Source organism: Euprymna scolopes, chromosome 14 (assembly GCF_053919585.1).
Source record: "Euprymna scolopes isolate OS-2025 chromosome 14, ASM5391958v1, whole genome shotgun sequence".
Taxonomy (NCBI): domain Eukaryota; kingdom Metazoa; phylum Mollusca; class Cephalopoda; order Sepiida; family Sepiolidae; genus Euprymna; species Euprymna scolopes.
Genome location: NC_136495.1, coordinates 114,923,633 through 114,948,040, shown reverse-complemented (window position 1 = coordinate 114,948,040; position 24,408 = coordinate 114,923,633). Strand labels below are relative to the sequence as shown.

The window sequence follows — 24,408 nt, the reverse complement described above, 5'->3', positions numbered from 1 at the left end:
CTACAAGTTCTTTGCGTCTGTTTTAACCAGAGAGCACTGTGGAACCGCATCACAAGTGCAAGAGAATTTCAAACAATTGCACTTAACGGGACGGTCAGATTCTTAAAAAGATCTCTCAGTTGGAATATGAGATAACAGGTGAATGTTTGACCTCCAGTAGGATGCCTCATCCCTAGCTAGAACAAAATAAGAAAATTGAAAACACTTGCACTTAAACGGGAGACGGTCTTTAAAAGATCTCTCTGTTGGAATGTCTGAATCAGCAGGTGAATGTTTAGCATCCGGTAGGATGACTCATCCCCTGCTTGAACAAACTGATAGGATAATATACGTATATATAATATAAATATATGCACACATCTTAAAATACCCGTCCCAGGACGGGTAAAATGAATTCTTTGAATAGAACATGTTTGCACCACTTTTATACCTCAAAAACTTAAAATTCTCCCAAACGAAGTGAAAACCAAAATGACTGTTTCATAACTGACGTCTAAAAGATATAGTTGAAAAATTTCATGAAAATCTGAGGCATCTGAATTTCCATGAAGTGCTTCTATCCCATCTATTTGCATAAAGCTAAATTAAAACTAAATATACATAAACGTAATACCCAATCACACACCTCGCAGCTGTGTTTCAAAACGCGCAATGAACATTTAACTGGTTAGGGGTGAATCCTGTACATGCATGCAAAAATATAAACGTGTAGCCATACGTAAATTTATATAAATAGATGTGTATGCAATTGCGTTTTTATCCCATTGACTTCTGGGTTTTTTTCTTTCTTTTTTCTTTCTCCTTCTCTATCTGTTTTTTCTTTTCCTCTCAGCCTATCACCTTCTCCCTATCCTTTTTCTCTTTTATTGTCTTTTTCTGTCCTTTTTGTTTTCCTCTATGTTTACAGTCATGACCATCCCCCCTCCCTATTTTCATCAAATTGATTTATCAGCAGCAGCTGCTCATTATTTCCTATTTTCTTTTAATCTCTATTTTCTCAGCTTTCACCTTTTACTGCCACGCCCTCTGCTCTCTCTTCCCGTTCCTCCTCGACACGCATGAGTCTTCCCCACCCCCTCCCTCCGAGCAGAAGGCGGATTTCATATCCTCAAGGGTCAAGCCAGATAATTCTAAGACATGCACGTGCGTATGCATGGTGTTGGGCTGTTGGGGTGAGATTTTACCTTTTGTCATCACCCCTCCTCATATTCTCCCATCCCTTATCCAAGGGGGTGGGGTTGGGGTTAAAAAAGGAGTATTTTTATTTTTCTTCTGATGTCGGTTTTTGTTTAAGAAAAGCTAAACATTTATGTCAGCTTCCAAGAAATGTCCGTGCAGCCACAATGCTTCCAATTAAAATCGAAATCTTTAACGCATGCGCATGGCGCATGATTAGTTCATATAATAGCATGCTATGCCGAGTTCATGTTTGTATGTACGTTATCAACTTCCACCCTATATAAAAAAAAGGTACTTGTACAGTTTAATCAAGACATTAAAAAAATGGAAATATCGGAAAAAGGTTATATTGTACATATCTGTTTTGAACTGAAGATCTCCGAAAAAAAAATTTCACTTAATTTGATCGAGTAGTTTTTAATTTTTTTTTTATTTTTTATTTTTTTTTTTTACAGTGGAAAAACGCGTTTTTATGACAGCACGTTGAAGGTAGACATCTTTTGAATTTTTTTAATTTAATTTTTTCGATTTTTAGAACACGCCACGGAGAGATAACTCAATTTAAAGCGCCGACACTTCTTCCCCATCTTTAATACTAGCTTTTCTTCCTAAAAATCGAACCTTTTTGCTTGGTATCATAACAAATTGCTTTTTTTGCTGTAAAAAAAAAAAATTAAAAAAAAAACAAAAAAAAACTACTTGATGAAATTAAGTGAAATTTTTTTTTCAAAGAACTTCATTCCATAATGGATACATACAATATAAACTTTTTTTTTATATTTTCATTTTTTAATGTCTTGATTAAACTGTACAAGTACCAAAATAAAAAAAACAAATGGGATTGCCCAATTGCCAAAGAAGCAATGTTAAAATATATGAAAATTTTATCTGATGTCACTGTTGTGTTGAACGTGAAACTCAAACTAAAAATGCACATTCTTTGTATCAAAGTTCAGTATCTGTTCCGTCATAAGATGGTATAATAATTTTGTGGGGTCTCTGTTCACGTCAAGCGTCCATAGAATGAAAATATGTCAAACACACCTACCATGATAAAACCATGTGCTCGTGCTCGCCTCCTCAGTAAAGATCGCTGACCCCAATGTTTTGGTTTGCTCCTTCGTCTTCTCTTCTGGCCATGCTGTCATTTATTACATTGACAGCTGCTGAGGAAGTGGGGTGGAGGTGCGCATGGGCTCAGAAGTAAAATAATCTATATATATAAAAGCGAAAATGTATGTGTGTATGTATGTTTGTGTGTCTGCTAAAAACTTTCGATAGACAACAAAAATTCACAAACTTGGTCTCATATGAAAGCCCCACCTTCCGGACGACAAATATCGAAAAATTGGCCCAAAGTGACCATCAGAAGTGCGTCAACTGATCGATTTTCTGCAGGGGGGGGCCCCAAAAAAGTGACATTTTAATGTTAAACATTACATATTTTTAAATCGATTTATAACTGCCCCAAACAATATGGCCGCCAACTCTTCTACATAAAGTATACACGCGACCGTTTATTTTGGGTCAACTTGTATTTAAAACCCGCTGAGTCATTTCACGTGATCTTGACGTCAGCAACCTCTAATGGCGGTCTGAATTTACAATTTAACAATGTTGTTATCGGTAAAAAATAATTAAAGCTAAACTATGAACTTCTACGCTATGGTAAAGTTACCAAAGTTATTACCACATTCAAAATAGTTAGATACGATAGTTAAACAAAAAATAAAGCCAAACATGTGAAGTAAAAAAAAAAAAATATGCTTACAAAAAACATTAACGATCAAAGTTTTTTTTTTTTTTAATAAAAACAGCCAGACGCCATTTTTCAGTCTTTAGAGTAAGGCAGACGAAGTGAGAGAGAGAGATGTCTAGACAGAAAACGAGAAAAACGTTAACTTTTTACAACGCATGCGTCAGATGACGTGATGACCTGATTTACTTTAAATAGTTGATAAACCGAACAAACTTTATATACGCCGCTTTAGCGCAGGTAGTTAAGGCCTTGGTTCATTATCTAAACGTTTTGGGTTCGAATCGTAGTGTGAGATGTCTTTCTTTTTTTTTTTTTTGATTTTTTAAATTTAAATATTGAACCCTGTATAATTTAAGCCATTTTTCATGTAACGTTCGTTCGTTTTTCTGTTTTAATCGTTCGTTTGCATTACGTTTTTTTTTTGTGTGTTTTACCCCCCCCCCCTTAATTAAAACGTTGTTTTCTTTTCTTACTTCGCTTATAACAATGCTTATATCGTCATCGTCGTAACGCTTGATGACTTTCAAACATCTTTCACTTCTGGCTGGCCGATTTTATTTTAAAACTTCGCCTCAGGGGTTCGGCTTAGATCCCCCCCCCCCCGGTTTCTTTTTTATTTAACACCACACACCCCTACAAACACCCGGGCAACGCCGGGTACCCCTCGCTAGTAAATAAATAAAACGAAAAAAAAATGCAAAAACCACAAAGTCTGGCACCTTCTGCAAATATAGGTTACTTTTTTTTTTTTTTTTTTTTTTTTTGTGATGCCATCGACTTTTTTCATATTAAGGTTCACAACTACGTAGTCTGCTGAGGCCGTGTTTGTTAGTTGCTGTCACTGTAATGTTGTGACCCTTTGGGCTGTGATCATAGCATAGTATCTGTTAACTGTGGCAAGCAGGGCCAAGTCAGAAAACATTATTGCTTCGAGTGATGGCGGGTCGCTGGATCAATTATTATGATTAGAAAAATAAACAATTAAATTGGAAAAAATGATTGACATATATCACAAAAGGAATGTGAAAATAGAAAATAGATATAAACATGATTTTGTGGTTTGCATAAACAAATAACTAGGTTGGTCTGACGTAATGAGACACGTGATGAAATGTAGATTTGGGGAGATTCTAGGCAATCGTTAGCTGGACATTAGAGAAAACGGATGTCTCAAAAAGGGGAGTTGGTCTCCATGACGCAGGGAGCGGCGTCATTTTAGCTAGCCAAGATGTAAAAACGTGTAATCTCTGAAGATGCCGGCTGGATCATGAAATTATATGTTCGTAAATAATTCAGGTATGTGTTCTTTAAATCTGTTAAAAAGAACTGTTTGTCTACAACTGCTTTGATACGTCCACGTCAATCGTTTCCTGTTAGAACTGTTGCATAAATGCTATACACACTAGACGATCAATTAAATGATACAACATATATACATGCACGCATTTACACGTATACATGAATATACAGATAAAATATAAAATCCAACTATTCAACATGTATGTCGTTATAGAACGTATTCACATACACATTACACAACAGACCCTTTTCTTAGAGACCCATAAGGATCATTCCATGTCAAAACACCAGCAAAAAGTTGAAATCTGCATCCACCAACACCGAATTACTTGAAATTTGGCACAAATATTACCCTTCATGAGTTTGGAAAATTTGCCAAATTATTTGGTCCAAAACCTTACCGTTCAGATTTTAGGGGGGTGTAAAATTTGCATATTTTGTTTCTAAATTTATGCTGCGAAACTTCACAAATTTTCAGTGTTTAATAAAATTAAAAAAAAAAATACTTCCATACATTCAATATTTCTGAAATTTGGGAAGAAGGGCATTTAAGGACTGTAGAATCCGAATATTTAATTATTTTAACCCCATACCTGGTAGAAAATAAAATTTTGCTCACCCAAAAGCATGTCCCCCAAATCATCAATTTTTTACCTATGTAGCTTACGGTCAGTCTAGAGAAAATATGTCCTCTTCAATTTTCATCATATTTTTTTTATAGCATCTACTATGACTGCTTAAGTTCTCAAAAAAAAATTGTGAGGGTTTCTAGCCTACTTTAGAAGATATGTCCCTGTGAAGGTTATCTTTTCTTTTTCTATGTACGCACAGTAATTCAGTGAAAGATTGATAGAGACAAAAATCCTAATGCTCCAAAATTCCTCAAATGTTCATATTGTGTTAAGTAATTTCTTAAACTATTCAATAAGATAGTCTTGATTGGAATTCATTATCGAGATGAGTATTATTTATATTCATTTATTGCGGACTATTATTCTCATCTTTATTAGTTGTTTCACGACCTTTCGGCTAACTACTCCGAATCTCCTAACTGCATTCTCAGCAATTACTGCCATCCATAGTTGTTGTCATCTCACCACGTTTTGGCCAAGTAAGCCTCTGGCCGGCTTTGGGTAGGATTGAAACCGCTATCTTCAGATAATGCTCATCTGGAACCATAGAGATTCAACGTCTCTATCAACTGCGGGGATTTTATGTGTAATTTCGGGAAACATGAAAATTTTAAAAGATGTAGTGTCTTGGCAGCCAACGACTGATGCATGCAGTTTGTTCCATGCTTCAACAATACTAAGTAATAATATATATATATATATATATATATATATATATATATATATATATTAAGTTTCCAAAAATCACGGTAGCTGAGCTGTTTTCTGATTTGGGAGACATCCGTTTGTTAGACACATGGAGATCAAAAATAGTGCTCGGGTTTGTTGTTGGTGAGATGGGTAATAATATTTTGGGTGTTTATGTAGACAGCCACTCGGAGCTTCAGTGCTTCCAAGCATAAGGAAGTAAAGTGTTTAGAATATAGCAGGTGTCTGATGGTTGAATGTCTCTGAACGGTCTCCAAGCTACCAGTGTTCTGAGTATGATGCAGATTCTAAGTGTGGTCACATTGTAGCTCTATTCAGTTTTAAATAAATGAACGTAAAGTGGCAGTGCCATTCCAAGACATCTTCAGTTTTTGTAATAATTCTAGAGGTATGCTTAGCCTTACACAAATCACTTCTGATCGTATTGCCTAGGTTGCATTCATAAAGATCTTTTGGTATTAGTTTTGTGGAGAAAGCATATGAGTATAATTACAACTTCCGTACATTGGATCAGATGTCGCTTTGGGTTTTTTTTTCCGGGTTTTATTTTTAACTATTATTCTTAAAAGTGAGTATTTTATATTGTGGATTTGCTGTTCTTCCCATCTTAAATATTTTTTCTTTTTTTCAAATCTTTTGATTTATAAAAACAAATACCATTTTAAGCATGATTGTTTTTTTTTGCAGTTCTGAATTTTTAAGATGAGGTATGAATGTTTATATTATTTTGATTGTTCGGACAATTATTCACATCTTGGCTGTTACGAAAACACATGTAAGATGTCTATCCATGGGTTTGTAAAAAAATTTTTCACTAATAATGACAACAGAAGGATTCAGTTAAAAATTGAATTGTAGGAAAGTCTTAAAATGTACCCTAGTGACCCCTGAAAATTGACTTTTTTTTTTAATTTACAGATACAACCTTAAACCCAAGGTCTGATTTATTGAAATACAGAGATAACCCCCTTTTTCTGAGTTAAAAAAAGGTACTTTTACAGTTTAATCAAACCTTAAAAAATAAAAATATTGAAAAAAGGTTATATTATACGTATCTGTTGTGGACTGGAGATGTTCGAAAAAAAAAATTTCACTTAATTTGATCGAGTAGTTTTTTTTTTTGTTTTTTTTTATTGTTACAGCGGAAAAACGTTTTTATGACAGCATGTTGAAGATAGCCATCTTTGAATTTTTTGAACATGCCACAGGGAGATAACTCTGTTTAAAGCGCAGACACTCCCTCCCCATCTTTAATAGTAGCTTTTCTTCCTAAAAATCGAACCTTTTGCTCAGTATCATAACAAATTGTTTTTTTCGCTGTAAAAAAAAAACTACTTGATGAAATCAAGTGAAATTTTTTTTTCGGGGAACTTCATTCCATAACGGATACATACAATATATAACCTTTTTTTCTCCATATTTTCGTTTTTTTCATGTCTTGATTAAATTGTACAAGTACCAAAAAAAAAAAAAAAATGCCGTTTGCACCCAACGAAGGTCGTAGGTTTCAACGACCGAAACGTTGTGCCAATAACGCCCAAGATGAGAATAATTGTCCAAGCAATCAATAGTACAAACGTTTTCTTTTGTTTGTTTTTTTTTTTTTAGCCTGTAAAAATAAAGGAAATAGAAAATCCAATTTATTTTAAGCTTCTGACATGAAATTTCTTTTCTTTTACAGTGTTGCAGACATCAAGAGAATCCACAAAAGTAAGTTTATCTCCCCATTTTATTTTTACTTTTTTGTGGTTATATTTTTAGCTTCATTGAAATCTATTTAACTAAAAATGAACTGCATAGAAGAATGAACTGCATAGAAAAATGAACTGTATATGCACATTTGTAATGTTTCAATTAACAAAACATTATTCAACAAACTTTAAACGGCATTACATGATGGGACACTTATAGGAGCAGTCTTTTCGTACACATGCGGGCACTTGTGTTATTGCCGCCGAGTGATCAAGCAACAATTCAATTAAATAAGTCTTTGCCAATACATGTATCAGGTCTTCGTCCTTTGATCATCGCTTCCCACTTATCAAGGCCAAGAGGCCACTCGAGGATAAGGGTTAAAGAGCATATTGTAGACAGTTGGACAATAAAGTAATCGTTAGTAATGGAAATTCAGTAAATTTGTTAACTTATATAGAATGGCTCATCAAAAACTTGTTTACGTTAGACTTGAAGACAACCATACTGTAGTCAGCTGGAAAGCAGGAAAACGGAAGACAATTCCACAGGCATGCAGTTCTAACAAAGAAGCTTTGTTCATGGAATTTATGTTTAGGTTTAAGCACAAATAAAGAGTCGGGGAAATTATTGATAGTGTTTTCTGCTAGATGGGTGTTTCTTGTGAAAGTTTGACGAGGGGGGGGGCCATAGATTGAACCTCAGTCAAGCACTTGCCATGAAAATAACTATGAAGCAGAAACAAACTCGCAACATCTCTTCTGTGAGAAAGAGGTTGCAGGGAAGAGAAAAGGACATCCCCTATGAGGCTTCAAAGTCTATTTTGAGCTGTATCAAGGCAGGATAAGTCCTTTCTAGCAGATGTGGCAACAGTACTCCATCCTTGGACGTACCTGGCTCTTATATAGATAGAGAATTGCATCAGCAGTGAAATATCTACTGGATCAATAGAAGGATCCCACCATTTTTCCAGCAGCCTTAGCAACAGATTTAATGTACATGTTCCATTTCAGATCAGGAGTAAAGGTCAAGCCCAGAAGCTTGTCAAAACATGAGGCCTCCCCAAGACGAGTCATTCATTTCAATTGATGCTAGATGGAGATCAGAGCATTGATGATGTAAAGATAAAAGCTTGGTTTTAGATGCATTAAAAGTAACCAGCCACTCCTTACCCCATTGTACTACGTGCTCAAGATCAGAGGAGAGAGAATTGGATAGAACTTGGTCGTTTACGGGCTTAGATGTGCTACCATAGATAGTAGTGTCATCAGCATAAATGTCTTCGAATGATGTAAGGATGTGATTTGGAAGATCATTAATGTAGATAAGGAAAAGAGTTGGGCCCAGGATGGACTCCTGAGGGACTCCAATATTAATACTGAGAGCTTCTGATTTCTGCCCATCAACCACTACTCTTATGAACCTATCAGAGAGAAATGATTTAATAATTGAGAAGACATTTCCAGATATACCATAGCTGGAGATCTTGTGAAGTAAACCTTTATGCCATACTCTATCAAAAGCCTTTGATATGTCAAGAGCAATTACCCTAGAAAGGTAGCCTCCATCGAGAGATTCGTTAATCCTGAGATATAAGTGTAAGCACATCTGCTGTAGATCTAGCAAAATGGAAACCATATTGCGTGTCACTAAGAAGGTTATTTTTGCTGAGATGGTTGATTACTTCTCTATTTAACAGATTCCAGCAACTTATAACGCACAGGTGACTTATTGGTCTGTACTGAGAGGGAGATGAGCGATCATCTGAATTCTTAAATACAGGGCATACTGGTGAGATTTTCCAGGGTGATGGGAAGTAATTCTTCTTAAGACAACGTTTAAACAGTTTTGTAAGTATGGTTGCTAGTTCTGGTTGAATTTTTTTGAGTACTATAATTGGAATACCGTCAGGGCCGGTTGCTTTACTGGAATCAAGGTTTTTGATTAGCTTGGCAACATCACGTACAGATATTTGTATATCACATGGCGTGTTTTCTGATGCAGGAGGAAATATTGGGGGTTGGTCGCAAAGGGTAGAATTAGCTGCAAAGTTCTTGGCAAAGAGTTTGGCTTTGTCTGATGCTGACGATTACCTCAGATCCATTGATGATAGTTGGGATAGAGCACACACTTCTGTTCAAGATTCTGTTTGCTATTTGCGAAAACTGGTGGAAACCAAGCTGCTGCTCAGCTACTTTAAAAGATTTATTGAAGAGAGAAATTCATTCACAGAAAGGGAGAGACCGTAAAAAATATTAGCTACATTAATTTCTTATTTGTAGCGCTGGATCATCCAGTGGCTTTGATCTTCTGTTAACTGAAAACTAATAAACTTCACGTGTGGAAACAAGAGGACTTGTGATTTAAAAGATTTATTGAGGAGAGAAATTCATTCACAGAAAGGGAGAGACAGTAAATTTCTTTATAAAATATTAGCTACATTAATTTCTTGTTTTCTTTACTAATTAAGTATTTGGTCAAGGAATGGACAAGTCTCAAGGAAATTCACTTTCGTCCCTACATTGTTGAATATGTCTGCTCCTCGACTTCCTTGATACAAAACTGCAAAAAAAAATACCTTGTCGAAACATAATAAATTTCTCACTAATAATTCCACACCTGCTTCTCATGTTCTGTTTAGTTAATTCTTGATCTTTATTGCCTCAGTTGCTGGGTACACAGAGTTCATCCCGTTTGCCGCCAGACTCTCCTGATATGCACTTAATGACTCTAGAAATTCATACTAGCTGATTTAATCTCTAGCCCCAATATATAATGTTTTCCTGCTAAATAAAACTTTTTTTCACTCTTGTAGATTTTAGCATCCCAAATTAGCATTTTCAATTTGGTACTGTGTAACTACCAGAGCTCCAAAAGATAAAACCGCTACACAAGGGTAGTTTTATTCGTAATTAATCAATAATGGCGTCTAAGTTTTGCTTCTGACATGAAACGAATTTGTTGGCTGAGTGGCTTTTTCATTTTTATCTTTTCCGATTCTATTTTTATATATAATCTTGGCAGCCTTAAAACAACGATTTACTTAATCGGTCTGTCTATAATGTTGCTTTCTCAATAACATTCTTCCTATTATCCTGTACCAATGATTTTAAGTTGAGAAAAACTTCACACAAAGCAGTTTTTACTGCTGTGTATTGTTCTATTTGATCTTTAAACAATGAAGAGAACGAATCTTAATGAAAAAATGCAAATATTTTCATTTATCTATTACTTGTATTACCATCAAAACGGCTTATTTAAATCAATAATACAATATTGTATTTTGAAATCCTATAATATATATATATATATATATATATATAGGGCTCTACATTGTATTGTATTTTGAAATCCTATAATATATATATATATATATATATATATAGGGCTCTACATTGTGAGTGAGTTTTCAAAGTGGTGACTAGAAATAATGAAACGCTTATCTTTTGGCGATTGTATTTCTTTCACTAACAATCTTCCAAAGCTCACTACTGAGTGAAAAATATCTTTTCAGCTTTTTATTTATTTTTTTTATAAAATGAACAAAGTTAAATTATGTAAACAATAAAAGTTTAATAGAACAATATACTCTTATTTTTTAGTGAAGGCTGTTTAAAAAAACATATCTGAAGAAATTTGAACGTTTATACTTTCAAGTATCAACGTAAAATTTGATGTATATTTAGAATTACACTTATTTAAAAAAACAAAAAAAACATAGAAAAGTCTTTATGATGTGCATACTTGTCACAGAACGAAGATGTCATATTCTAAAAATCATATGGATTTGGTTAGTAAACAAAAATATTTAGTTGTCAAAGGTTAACTAAAGATAAATTTGTCCGTAGAGCCCTCATATATTTATATGTAGAAAGTTATGAAAATATATATATGGCAATTAAGCTACACAGAATATTCCGTTTCATTTTTGTGAGTTCGTCAGGCTTATGCAAAAAGTTGTGGTTGTCGCGCGTTTATATATACGCACATGCTATCGAGTTTTTTGTTAGCCAATCAGCTTTCTAGTTGCCACCGTGCCCATCCTAATCATCCAATGGGCAGGCACTTAAAGGACAAAGACATAGGTGACCTCTGGTTCACCCCTTCTCTTTGTGTGTTTATGGGAAGAGTAGATATCCTTTTATTGTAGTAAGATGTCCTATTTTCAGCCTAGGTGTAGTTGGATATGTTATTTTGTGGGTTTTTTTTTTTCTATATTTCAGATATTATGTTTTATTTATGTATATATATATATGTGTGTATATATATATAGAGAGAGAGAGAGAGAGAGACTTATTTATTAATGTTTATTTTATTTTTATTTTCTATCGTTATTGTCAATTTCAAAATTTATTTTGTATCGCTATTCTAGATTGAAGTTTATCTTGTGCACACGGTTGTTCAATATTTCTCTCCTACAGTTTAATAAATGTTGGGGTTCTTTAAAGAATAGGATAGAAAATCTTTCATTTAGGCATAATCTGCATGGATTGTTTAGGATCGTATATAATTTATGCACATATGAGGTGCCTTCAATAAGTTTCCAGACATTTTTGTATGGGTACTTTTATTGATGGTACACATGTAAAACTCTAGTCCCCTTCGAAGTAATCTCCTCTGGCTGCAATGCACTTCTGTTACTGTTCTAATAACTTCCGGAAGGTTCTATGGCAGTCCTCTTGTGTGAGTGTGTCAATGACCCTCGTCATAGCCGCTTTCATCTCCTCAATTGTCTCATAACGACAGCATCTAAGGTCTTCTTTGAGCTTAGGGAATAACCAAAAGTCGCAGGGAGCAAGGTCTGGACTATAGGGAGAGCGAGGAACTGTCTTGATGCCCATAGTCTATGACAAGGATGGAGCACCTTTGGGACAAACTTCACACAAATCTTAAGCATCTTCAGTTCCTTGCAAATTATTGTGTGTACAGTTCCGACATCAAACTGAACTTATTTTCTACATGAACACATGACGATCCTTATTCATGAAATTCTTTATTTGACCAATCAACTCTGGTGTTTTGACTTCTGTACTCCTCTTATACCTCTCATCACCACTCACAGACTCCATCTTCCTTGAATCTTTTATGCCACTCAGAAACTGATGCTTGATTCGTGCAAGATGGTCCAAAAGCAGTCTGAAACATTCCATACGTTTCTATGGCATCTTTTCCAAGGTTTAAAACAGAATTTTATTGCATATTGTTCTTCTAAAGTATCTTCACATCCAGATTGTATTTTTGAAATTCACTAGCTTTGACAATCAAGCTTTAGTAGGGTGTATTCCAATTCCTACTATAGCTGTTAATTTGTACCTGAAATCATAAAAATTGGTCAGTCATCTCATAAGATGTATAGCAATAACATACTAAATTTTCAAAAGTCTACAACAGCTTTAAATGCCTGTACAAAAAGTCATGAAACTTAATGAAGGCGCCTTGTATGTATAGGTTTTTAAATCTCAGAAACTACGATAAGGTAAGCATTTTGAAGATCCACATTTTCTATTTAACGATTTTAGTTTTTCTGCCCCCCCCCCCCACTATAATCATTTTTCTTTTGTAATTGTGAATTTTCTAGCACTAAGTTAGCTTAGGCAAGTGCTAATTCTGTGATATGTTATACTTAGGAATTTAAACTTTTATTTTACATTTTTATTTTATGAGATACGCAAAGCTTTAGACATACCAAGATCTTATGTACGACATGAAAAGAAACTGGAATCTTAGGAAGATCTCCATCATTCCAGTAATTATAGGAGTAACTAGACTCATCTAAAGGAATTTCAAAAACTACCTGATAAATATACCTGGTGAACCAAGTGCAAGAGAGATTCAAACAATTGCACTTAAAGGAACAGTTAGAATCTTAAAAAGATCTCTCGGTTGGATTGTATAAGATAGGTGAATCTCTGGCATACCCCATTTCCAGCTAGAACAAAATAAGTATATATGTAGAGAGTAAAGACCTACACACAACTGTCTAATTTGCATAACTATTTTTAAAGTTTATACTTAAATTACTGTTTGGGTTTATCGATTTGTAATTTTATTTTCGTTTCTTTCCTATGTATATGCAATAGTTTTATCGATATTAACAATAATTGAAGTGATTTAATGAAAAAAAAAAAACTGGATAAATTACTAAAGCCGTTCTGGAAATATTATGATCAGAAATTTTCAAGGGAGGTAATTTAAATGAAAAATAGTTTTTAAATTAATATAAATCTATTGTAAGTTATACATTTATCTTTTTAAATTACAAAAAGCATTAATAATCTATAATCTTGTATTTTCTCCAGCTCTTTTGAATGCTATCCTTGTTTAATATTAAACTTATATTTTTCTTTTCTATTTTTTCTTTCTTTTTTTTTATCATTGCTATTCAGTTTTTCTTTTGTTGCTACTGGTTTATTGACACTTTTTTTTTAAATATTTGTATGTATTAAGCCCCCCCCCCAAAAAAAAAAAATCAAATATATAAGTCTGTGAGATTGTGTACCTCCATTTTACAATGTTTGAGTTCAACAAATTAGTTGGGCCTTAGAGAAGTAAGGAATATTATATGAAGTAGTTCCTGAAGTTATGCTAGAGAAAACATTAACTCAAAACATATCTGATCAAGCTGAAATCCTGCATGGTGTTTATTACTATCCCCCTGATAAACTTTTTAACCCTTATCATTGAGTGGCCTTTAAGTCTTGATAAAAAAAACTGATTGATTAGTAAATAAAATGAAACAAAACTTAATTACACATTACATTAAAAAAAAAAAAAAAAAATTATGTATAGGTGTTACAGAGCCGCTGACGCTGGTAGCAACAGCAGCTCAATAAAGATATGCAAATGATCGAAGTAACATCACAGCAAAGATAAAAAGGATAGTGTTTGGCAAAACAGTGGTGCTTGAAGTATGGTCACTGTTCGAAAGATGGTAAAGTAGTAGTGGTGTTCGAGACGTGACAAGAAAACCATATGTTCGAGACATGTGGGTGATGTCATAGTAGAGACGAAAAGCCGGAGAAATGAATTGCTTAAATATCTAGAAAAAAAGTGTTGTTGGAAATACCAGATATAAAGGCTTTTGTTAAAAAAAGAAAATAAGTCAAGTTTCTGCCTGTCCTCTATTTCTTTGTTATAAGGACTAAGTTACAAAGTGACTCCAAAGTACTGTTACCCGAAGCAAAAATAAAAAGTAACAAGTAATACAGCAATACAAGATACATGGTCTGGATACTTTTGAAATCACAACTTTAATAATATATATATGAAATCTGGACAAATCAAAATATATTTAAGCGTATTTTATGCCTGAAAACAGGCAACATGCTTCTTTTTTTTTTTTTGTCTCAAGTCACCAAATTTTTTTTTTTTTTTTTTTTTTAATGAATGATTTTTATTTTTATTCATTTTTCGATCAAATTTTTCGCAATGGTCCTAGTTGATGGTGAGCATTCCATGATATACTGCTGCTTTGACACAGTGATGTAGATCCCTGACTTGTGTAATATTTTACAAGGCTGTGCTTTATCGATTATTTCTATCTTGTTACGTTTTGGTATGAGAGTAACAAGATTTATTTTCCCCCTTAGTGTACACTGTTTGGTTGTTTTATATAAATATCATTTACTCAATAAAATACTATTTATTAAGCCAAATTATAAAAATGAGTTTGTATCTTGTCAACTTTGTTGCAGCAACAAGTGCAGAGAAACAATCTCTGAAATATTTGTGATGAGGTTTGATTATTTAATATTGATTGAAAACTTTTATTCAATCGTGATTGGTTACCTTATCTATATTGGACTTCGACCAATCAAGTGTTGCATCTTGGAGCCAGGCACCAGTTCATGTTCACTATATAAGTGATCACCCAAGTGCTGTCTGTAATGAGACAGTGAAAGCCTTAACTTTCCACAGGAAACCATGTCATTCATGTTAATAACTGCTACGCATACTCATGGTAAGCAAACAAACTTTGGGTGTAGCTTCGCACTACTGGTATCTTTGCAAAACAACGCAAATCATTGTTATAGATGTTTAAATATCCGGCAGTCTTGGTAGTTTCACAAACTTGCTTACAAGTCCAGGTGTATATGGACATAACACTTTCTTTGTCTTTTCTGAACACTTCTCTTGAATCTTTACTTTTGTTTTCTTCAACAAAGCATAAAGTTGATATACAATTTATGGATAGATTACTTTTAACCTTGTCTATTTTTATAGTTCTGTTCGACTACATGTCATTAATCTTGCCAGTGAAATGAGTTATGCTTTCTTTGTCTAAACATTTCTTGTGCTTTTGTTTCATACAAGTATTTGATTTCATTAGCTTTCATAATCATTAAAAAAATCTGTTCATCACAGGAAATAGAAGTCTGTTTTGATTTGTCATAGTGGAATTTTATATGAGCTCATACAAATAACTTATCTTCTTACTATCTGGTACTAAAATATTTGATCATATTATAAATAATGATATGGGGGGGGGACAAGTGGTATAATGGATACCGATGTGGACTATGCAATTGGCGATGCTGAAGTTCAAATCCACTTGAGGTCTATTGTGTTCACTTACATTGTAATTCCATTTAGAAAGGTATGAACCCCTTTCCCCAGCTATGCGTAAAATATAACCTGTTTAATGTCTTGTTTATAATCTAAGTGGTTTCAAGATTAAATAACTCTGAAAAAGATTGATATATCATCTAAATCAGATCAGTAATGACGGCATTCTTCCAATCAAAACTTAAAGAAAACATACAATTTCTTTTTTTCTAAGCAAAATTATTGACCTTTATCTGTATGAAACTTAAGATATGAGCCCCCCCCCTCCATCCATAGAATATTCACCAAACTCCCGCCGACACTTGTGTAAAGGTATGCTCTCAGTTTCGGACTTGTATCAAGGTGGTAATTGAAGCTGAAGGTGGCTACATTGAATAGATGTCAGCTCTACTACATAATCAAGTTATCTGAATTGATTTTTTTTTTTTTTTTTTTTAATAGAAGTTTTAAAATAAAGCTGTAGTGATGGCGGCGATCAGGCTGGTTTTGATGTTGTGGGAGGTCATGTTGGTGATGTTCTCAACGTATGACCAAACAAAGTAGTTCAGTGGGTTCAGATCGGGGAAGGAGGAGGGCCCAGTGAGAGAAGGGTACAAAGTTGTAGCGCTCTTTCTGAAGACAGTCCTCGGTCTCTTTGAACTTGTGGGTCTGTGCCGAGTCCTGCTGCCACATCCAAGGTCTGTCACCGGTCATCTGATTGCACCAGGGGATCACCACACTCTTCAGCACATCCAAGTGCACTGGTGTTGACTTTCAAGCCAACTTCGAAGATGTAAGGTGGCATGATGTGGCCCTCACTTGAAACCACACGAAAGACCATAACCGTCGCCGGAAACTTTATTTTCATCACCCTGGGCACGCCCTCAAGCATTTAACCATTCGGATTTGCATTTTTAAGGTGCTGGTAATAGTCCTGTTGTCATTACTTGGATCGGTAGAGAGCATAAGTTGTACAGCGGCGTATCTCCGATCTACTTGTTGAACATTGTGTCACTTTCAGACATGATAGAAGGCTCCTGTATCGCTTTTGGGATTTGTATACAACTAAAAAAAAAGTGTTCGTAGTGGGGGGGGGGGGTCAACAACAGTAGGCAGAGGTGTTTTAAAAAAAAAAAAAAGTGGTCGCAGGATCGAACCTGTAACGTGGAGGAGAAAAAAGGGTTTTGAAAAAAGAAAAAAAAAAAGTGACGTCTTAGCTGATGTCTCCATCGGCTGACTGGAAGTTCGGAACATTGAAATTTAAGCGTAGTCAATCGAAAAGATGATGATGACTTAGTAAAATGTTGGCGAAAAAAGCGACCCCCCCCTCCTTGTACAAAACTGCTCAGTTGAGTGTGAAGAAATGGGTGTTTTTGGCCAATTTTTCAATATTTGTCATCCAAATGAAGCTTGAAAACGATACCAGTCTGATCTGATCAGGTTCCGACGCATCTGTCAGAAGTTTTTGGCACACATACAAACACACACACACACACACACACAATTTGCCTTTTATATATTAGATGGTTGTAATTATTCAACGAGCCCTGAATACTCATATAGTCACGACTTGTCCTAGTTCCTCTTTGTACAGTAAACTCTACTTAGTCATTAAACTTGAGGATATGCAAATAAAGAATGTCTGTGCAACATATGACATTTCTTAAGGAACTGTTGAAATATGTTCTAATTAAACTTGTAATTAAACCAGTTTTAACGATTTTTAAGAGTTATCTTTTCGAGAATAGTCAAAACTTTTTTGCAAATTGAAGAGAAATTTAAAATTGATATATTGTTACATATTACGGACAATATTTCGGTGGTGATAAAGTTAGCTAGTGATGATCCTAAGCGCCTCATTTTTATTTTATGGATACACTTTGTAATTTGATCTTTATAAATCTATTTGTTTATTGTGTCGGAATTATTGTTCATTTTATCTTTTATTTTTTTTATTTATTTTCAGAATGAAATCGTCAAAGCATATCGTAAACTTGCACGGAAATGGCATCCGGACAGGTTCAAATCAGAGGTGAGTTTAATTACAAATACATTTTTTTTTTTTTTTCGCTTATGTTATTTTTCTTGTATTTTAAGAATTTATATATGTAGTACCTTTAACATACATAGTACAGTGTCCAGAATATAAATTATTTGATCAGGAGTTCCTTTTTAATAGGAGGATAGGTGATAACATACTACAGATATTAAATTAGCATATAGATGCAGTAATTTCATGTTTATAGTATGTTATCACCTATCCTCCATTTTAATAAATAGGATCTCCTGATCACCGAAGACACAATATAAAAAAATTAAAAAAAATTAAATAATTAAAAAAAAAGTCACTTTTAAGTCGTATGTGAAACTAAAATATACCTTCTTGGCTAGAATCCAAGGATAGAATCTGTTCTGTCTAAAGAGTGTATTATGATATTGTGGAGTTTCCGTTCGCGTTGGGCGTTCATAGAATAGAAATGTCATGAACTACTATAAGGATACTAGAGATCAACCATAATAACCAAATATATTCTGACATTACAGTAACCAGATTACTTAAATACGTTTACAGTTTAACAAAAAGGCTACAATATCACAGTCTCCATTCACAGAATACCCAGCAGCAATATATTATACATGAAAGATGCTGTTATGGAATTTTTACGAGTCCCGTTAGTATAAATAATTATCCTAACTGTAGAATTCCATTTAGCAACTTTATTTGGTATTAAATAACCCATGAGTGGTTGATATACCATAAACCAAACCCGTATTCATCTAAACATTGGATTTATAATTTTAATGATTCTCATTGTTGATTCCATTATTATTTTTTTTTTTTTTTCAAGTCAATGTTATCATAATTGTATCATCTTTAATGGCATTTTATTGGAATAAGATTGTTTTTCTTTTTTTTCTTTATCATAAAATGTTTACAATTAGATTTTTTTTATTAAACATTTTTAGCTCAGCTGAAATACTCGTTTTTATGTTTATTGTATTTTTGGTTTTATTTCTTTATTTTTTTCAATTTTTTTTTTTTTTTTTTAGGAAGAAAAAGCGACTGCAACTGTCATGTTTCAAAAAATAGCAAATGCATACGAAGTAAGTAAACGTTTCAATTTATTAAAAAAAAACATATTGCCGCTTTAAATGGATTTATAAACTTGTCAAAATTTTAATAGTGTAGTAACCATATGTACGTTTTTTTTGTTTTTTTTTGTGTATATAGACAAAGTTTAACACGGAGTAATTGCCCATCGACCAATAGAATGACTTGGCATTTGAATGCAGTTTATTTGACTAATTCTTTGAAACGTACCCATGTAATTGTAAAATAATAATAATCATAACCCACAAGTAAGGAGACTTTTAGCAGTCACATGTTTTAATGCACTATTTTCTCTTGATATAGAGGGTGGGGCATAAACACTGTTACAAAATAAAACTTAAATTTATCCAACAAAATAATTCATTACAAAACCCAATTACAGAAAATGATCACCAAATACTGAAGGAACAATATGGCGTAAGTATTATTCAAAATGTTTCCCTTGAGCCTTCACTGCAATGTCTTTTGGGGAAATTATCTATAGCAGCACGCACAATATCTATTAGCATTTTCTCCCAGTATTTGTTAAATTTTATTTTAAAAGCTTCAATATTTTGACCAGAAGTAAAGCAGGTTTCACTCTCCAGGATTGACCACAAAGAATAATCGAGAGCGTTAAGATCAGGTGATGAGGGAGGTCATTCTTCTTTACTGATCCAAGACGAACAGTTGTCTTTACACCATTGCTATGTTACATAAGCAGTTTGGCTTGTTGCACCATTTTGTTGGAGAGTCCAAACTTCATCACCAAACACAGAATTATACTAGGGGTTAGTGCACCTTCAAAAATGTCCTCAATATAATGCTTTTTGTTAATCTTGACCCCTTGAGAGAGAAAAACAATTGGAGATTTCTCTCTTTCAGAAATGGCTGCTCAGACCATCTCTGATGGTGATTTCTGCGTTCTGAAAATCTTTCCTGCATTATCAAGTATTGCCTCATGACTTCTCACAAGGACTCTATCATTTTGATGCTTGTGGGACTGTTGAAGTGGGAATAACTTTTCACCCGTGAAGATGATGTTATTGAGCGTGTCTTCTCTGATACGGTTTAACAATAGTTGACTTCTGATGAGTCTCTTTGCAGTTGTGGGAGCAGAGAGAAGCTGTCGCTTTTGGAGCTTTATAGGGTGATATCTATATGTCACTTCAACATAGTCCCTGGTGATGTTTGTGCTTTGTTTGTCTCATGGATCTTTTGGGATTTCACCCTAACATTTTGATGAGTTTAAGTGTTCTTAAAGTGTGGGGACGGCCTGATCGTTGTCTTTGATCAACAAAGTTTCCAGGTAATGATCAATCGTCCTTTTTTTTACAAACATTTTGTTGATTTTGGGTTTTTTTCCTAACTTAAATATTTCTGGTTGATGCAAGCCCTTCTCGTGTTGCTCTATGATGAATCCTCTCTTCAATTCAAAACATTGCTTAAAAATTATCTTTTGTTTCTGAAAAAATAAATCATATAATGACAGTAAAATAAATTTATTTTAATATTATCATAAAAATAAACTCCAAAATTTTATAACAGGACTTATGCTCCACCCTGTAAATAGACAGTTTAGCACTGATTGACCCATTGACCAATAGAATGACTTAGCATATTGTTGGTGTGGCACCCCTACATGTTCTGACAATAGACTATTCCTGAAATCATTTTTGGTAAGCAGGTTCTGGTTTCTTGTCAATCTGAACTCAAGACTGAGGAAGAGGGGTTTGTAACATTAGTTGTCCTTCAGTTGAGCGGAGTTCCTACTCAACTAGCATACTTGTCTGTATTTCTGTTAATATATTATTTATTTCACTGCATTAATATTTCTATTAATATATTTATTTCACAGCATTAATATTTCTGTTAATATATTATTTATTTCACTGCGTCCGAGTACTTCTCGCTATTTCTTTCAATATTTACACCACAACACATATGAAGACAGTTTTTTTTTCTTAATTTTTTGGCAAGTTCTTCAAAGCACATGCCCATGCAGATGTTTTTTTTATTTACTTTTTTTATAACAGTTGCAGCCAGACCACAAAAGGAATTGGATGTGCTAGGGCTGATCCCATCCAGCTCCTTAGCCGAGAATAAAATCTACCAAGATGCATGGTTCCCCACTTATCTGTATTTTCAATCCCTTTCCAATACTGTCGAAATAGTAGGCATTTTCTGTAAAACAACAATGACATTGTCTTCCTTTTGCGAACCAAGAATAATTTGTATCTAACTTTTCAAACCTCAAGTTAGAACTATTTATAATGATTATGCATACTTAATCACATTATTTGAATTCATCGAACTACTGTTTTCATCTTGAGTGTGATTTTCACGTTTCGGTCGATGTAACCTGCGACCTTCTTAAGGTGTATCTTGTTGAACTCTGGAATTTGGACAGAATTTCAAGTGAGGACCCGTGGCGCAGTGGTTAAAGTACTTGGAAAAAATCAGTCGCATAAAGTGATATTCTCCTGAAGGTTGAAGGTTCAATCCTCCGTGTGGGCGACTGAAAAATACAATTGCGAATTACTTAAGACCTCTATCCAGTCATGGGTGATGGAACAAAAATATGCTACCCCTGCAATGTAAATAAAGGATTCCATTTGAAATTTCATCCAAATTCTTAAGTTCAACAGAAACATTCCTGAGTTCGACAAGATACACCAGAAACATTGTGAAAATGACACTCAAGATGAGAACAGTAGTCTGACGAATCCAAATAATACGAATAATCCTGATCTAAAAAAATTCAGAAACATCATACTGAATCACCTCAATCTCATTATCATAACTAGCTCTTATGATGTCTTGTCGAGTGACATGACCATGTCTTGCATGCACAGTCTGTCAGTTAACATGCTGGAAAACATCACATAGAAATGTACTCTCTTTTCCTCCTTGGTTGGCAAATTGAGGACATAGATTACAGACATGCCAGCCTTTGATAAGCAAAAATCTGGACATTTGAGAATAAGACTATAAAAAAAAAAATGACATAATTCAAAATAAGAAAGTTAAAAAAAAAAATGACATAATTCAAAATAAGAAAGTTAAAAAAAAACCCTCAGGATTTTGTGTTGAAGTTAGTGAAATGCATGTAGTAGAAGTATCTTTAATTTTGAATAGCAACATTGTAGAAGCTAACCATTTGCTGTTTCTTTATACTTAAAAAAAAAATATGTTGTCTGCTTCAGCTGCATGACTGATACACTTTTATAACAACTTAACATCTATCACAATTAGAAAAAAAAGTTTCATAATTTTGTAATGTTCAATACTCTTGGATTCTTATCTTGAAATATTGCTCTTCATTTGTGGAAATTTGAATTCAGCCAGAAAGAAAAGTTTGCCTGTACGTGAGATAAACAAGTAAAGCATGCATGCCCCCACCCCCCTGAGTGCACAGTGAACAAGGCATAAAAAAAAACGACTGTTTGGCATTTGCCCCCCTCCCTTCCCCATTTAGCCCCAAAAGTCCCTAGGGGACATCAAATCCTGATGAAAATTAACAAACAGTGCAGTTTTAGGCCTTAACATATGTAAATTTGAGTGCTGCACCATGCAAAAAAAGAAATGACTACGTCTATCAGTTCCCCCTCCACCCCTCCCCCATTTAGCCCCAAAAGTCCCTAAGGCCTTAACATATTTAAATTTGAGTTCAGCACCATGCGAAACTGCTAAATAGACATATGCAGAAAATTTTGGACAAATATAGTAAAATAGGCACAAAAATGGAGTGTTTTTATTAGCTCTAAAAGAGCCCCTGAGGCACACCCAAGAGTTATCGCGAAGTATAGACAAACAAAATTATATAGAAATCAGTTAGTTACAACTTTTCAGAAAGTTTTATAAAAATCCAAGGCATTAATTTTTTTTTTTTTTTTTAATAAGCTCAAGTGTCAATTTTAGCCATTTTAACCCGAAAGACACCCCTAAGGCGGCAACCAGAGTTTTTCCAGAAAATCCATTCTGTTACTTTTTTACTCATATCATGTTTAATGTTTGTGCAAAATTTCAAAACATTCCAAGGCATAGTTATTGAGAAAAGTGTGGACAGATGAACGGATAGGGGTGAATTTACAGGTTCACCCTCCTTTTTGTTGGGTGACCAGAAAAAACAAATATAAGACTCGCTGCAAGAAAGCGAGAGTTGAATACAATTCTTTATTGCGAAAATTCTAATGAAGACTTTTCCTTTTTATTCTTTTTCTTTTGCATTTTGGATCAAATAGATTTCAAGCACTCTAAAACAAGCAAATGCAAAAGGACAGATTTGGTGCAACTTTATTATAGTGTGTTGTCCGACCCAATCGTGTATTTTCGAACAAAGACATTTCAGGGAAAAACATTATGGACGTCGAAATGTCGGGTCGAAATTATTACAAATTTCAAAGATTACGAAAAGTGGTCCGGTAGAAGATGTGCTAGAGCTAATTTTCAGAAAAAACGGCCAGTAGATCGAGAAAAAGCAAGATGGCTGACCTGAAAGATAGTGGCGTTAAATTCTGTGCAAAGCAACTTAAACGATAGAATGGAGTTATCTCCCTCTGTTTTGGATCTTCTAAAGGGTTAATTTGCAGTGCAAAATTGCAACTTCAAAAAATTTAGTTTTTACTTAGTTATTTTTCTATTGGATCGTTTTTCGTAAGTTTCGGAATTTCTACTAATTTCGGCATGACACTTACGTACATAATGTTTTTTTCAGAAATGCATTTTTTTGAAGGCACACTATAGTAAAGTTGCACCCAGATTTCATTTGGCACCAGTTATTTGTGCACACGCATTGAACTTATAAGCAGATCATACTGAAAACCTTTTTACATTGACTTTTAATTAAAATTGTTCTGTTTGTTTTTTTTTTTGTTTTTTTTTTGTATTTATTTTTAGAAAAGGCGTGAGTGTATTAATAAAGAAATCGTTGCAGAGATTTTTTTTCTGTATAACCAAACGAAATAACATTTCTGAATTTTTGAGCTGAGGATTGGTTATTCATATTATTTGGATTCTTATGGGACGAAGTAAAAATTATAGGCTAGACGAACAGTGGAGAGTAAGACAACTGAAAGAAGCAGCACATATGCTGGGGAATACTCAATTACTAAGTACTAAGTAGACCTAGTATAGAATTTAACACGACATGGAAACTTAATTATAAATAATAGTTAATATATACAGTAATAAGTAAAATAATAAAATCATGTGTACTAATAATTATTAGTAATAAATAGTGATATTTATAACTAGAAATAAAATAGGTTTAAGGTACCAAAATTCATACTAGAACTGTCTTCAAGGACCTGTGGCACAGTGGTTAGAATACTTGGAAAAATCAGTTGTAAAAGTGATATTTTCCTGAAAGTTGAAGGTTCAATTTTCAGTGTGGGTCACCGAAAAATACAATTGCAAATTACTTAGGCTGACAGAACGAGAGCATGCTGTCCCTGTGAAGTAAATAAAGGGTTCCATTTGAAATTTCGTCCAAATTCTCAAGT

The 24,408-nt window shown here is 33.9% G+C and overlaps 1 protein-coding gene across 1 annotated transcript in view; it reads left to right on the top strand.

The window, feature by feature from the left end:
* The window catches only part of LOC145293235 (dnaJ homolog subfamily C member 25 homolog), a 118,485-nt gene that overhangs the window by 45,325 nt on the left and 48,752 nt on the right, over positions 1 to 24,408 (top strand). The window contains exons 2-4 of the mRNA XM_080139802.1: positions 7,259 to 7,287; positions 17,780 to 17,845; positions 18,865 to 18,918. Of these exons, the coding sequence (XP_079995928.1) occupies positions 7,259 to 7,287; positions 17,780 to 17,845; positions 18,865 to 18,918 (149 nt within the window). The remainder of the gene's footprint in view (positions 1 to 7,258; positions 7,288 to 17,779; positions 17,846 to 18,864; positions 18,919 to 24,408) is intronic.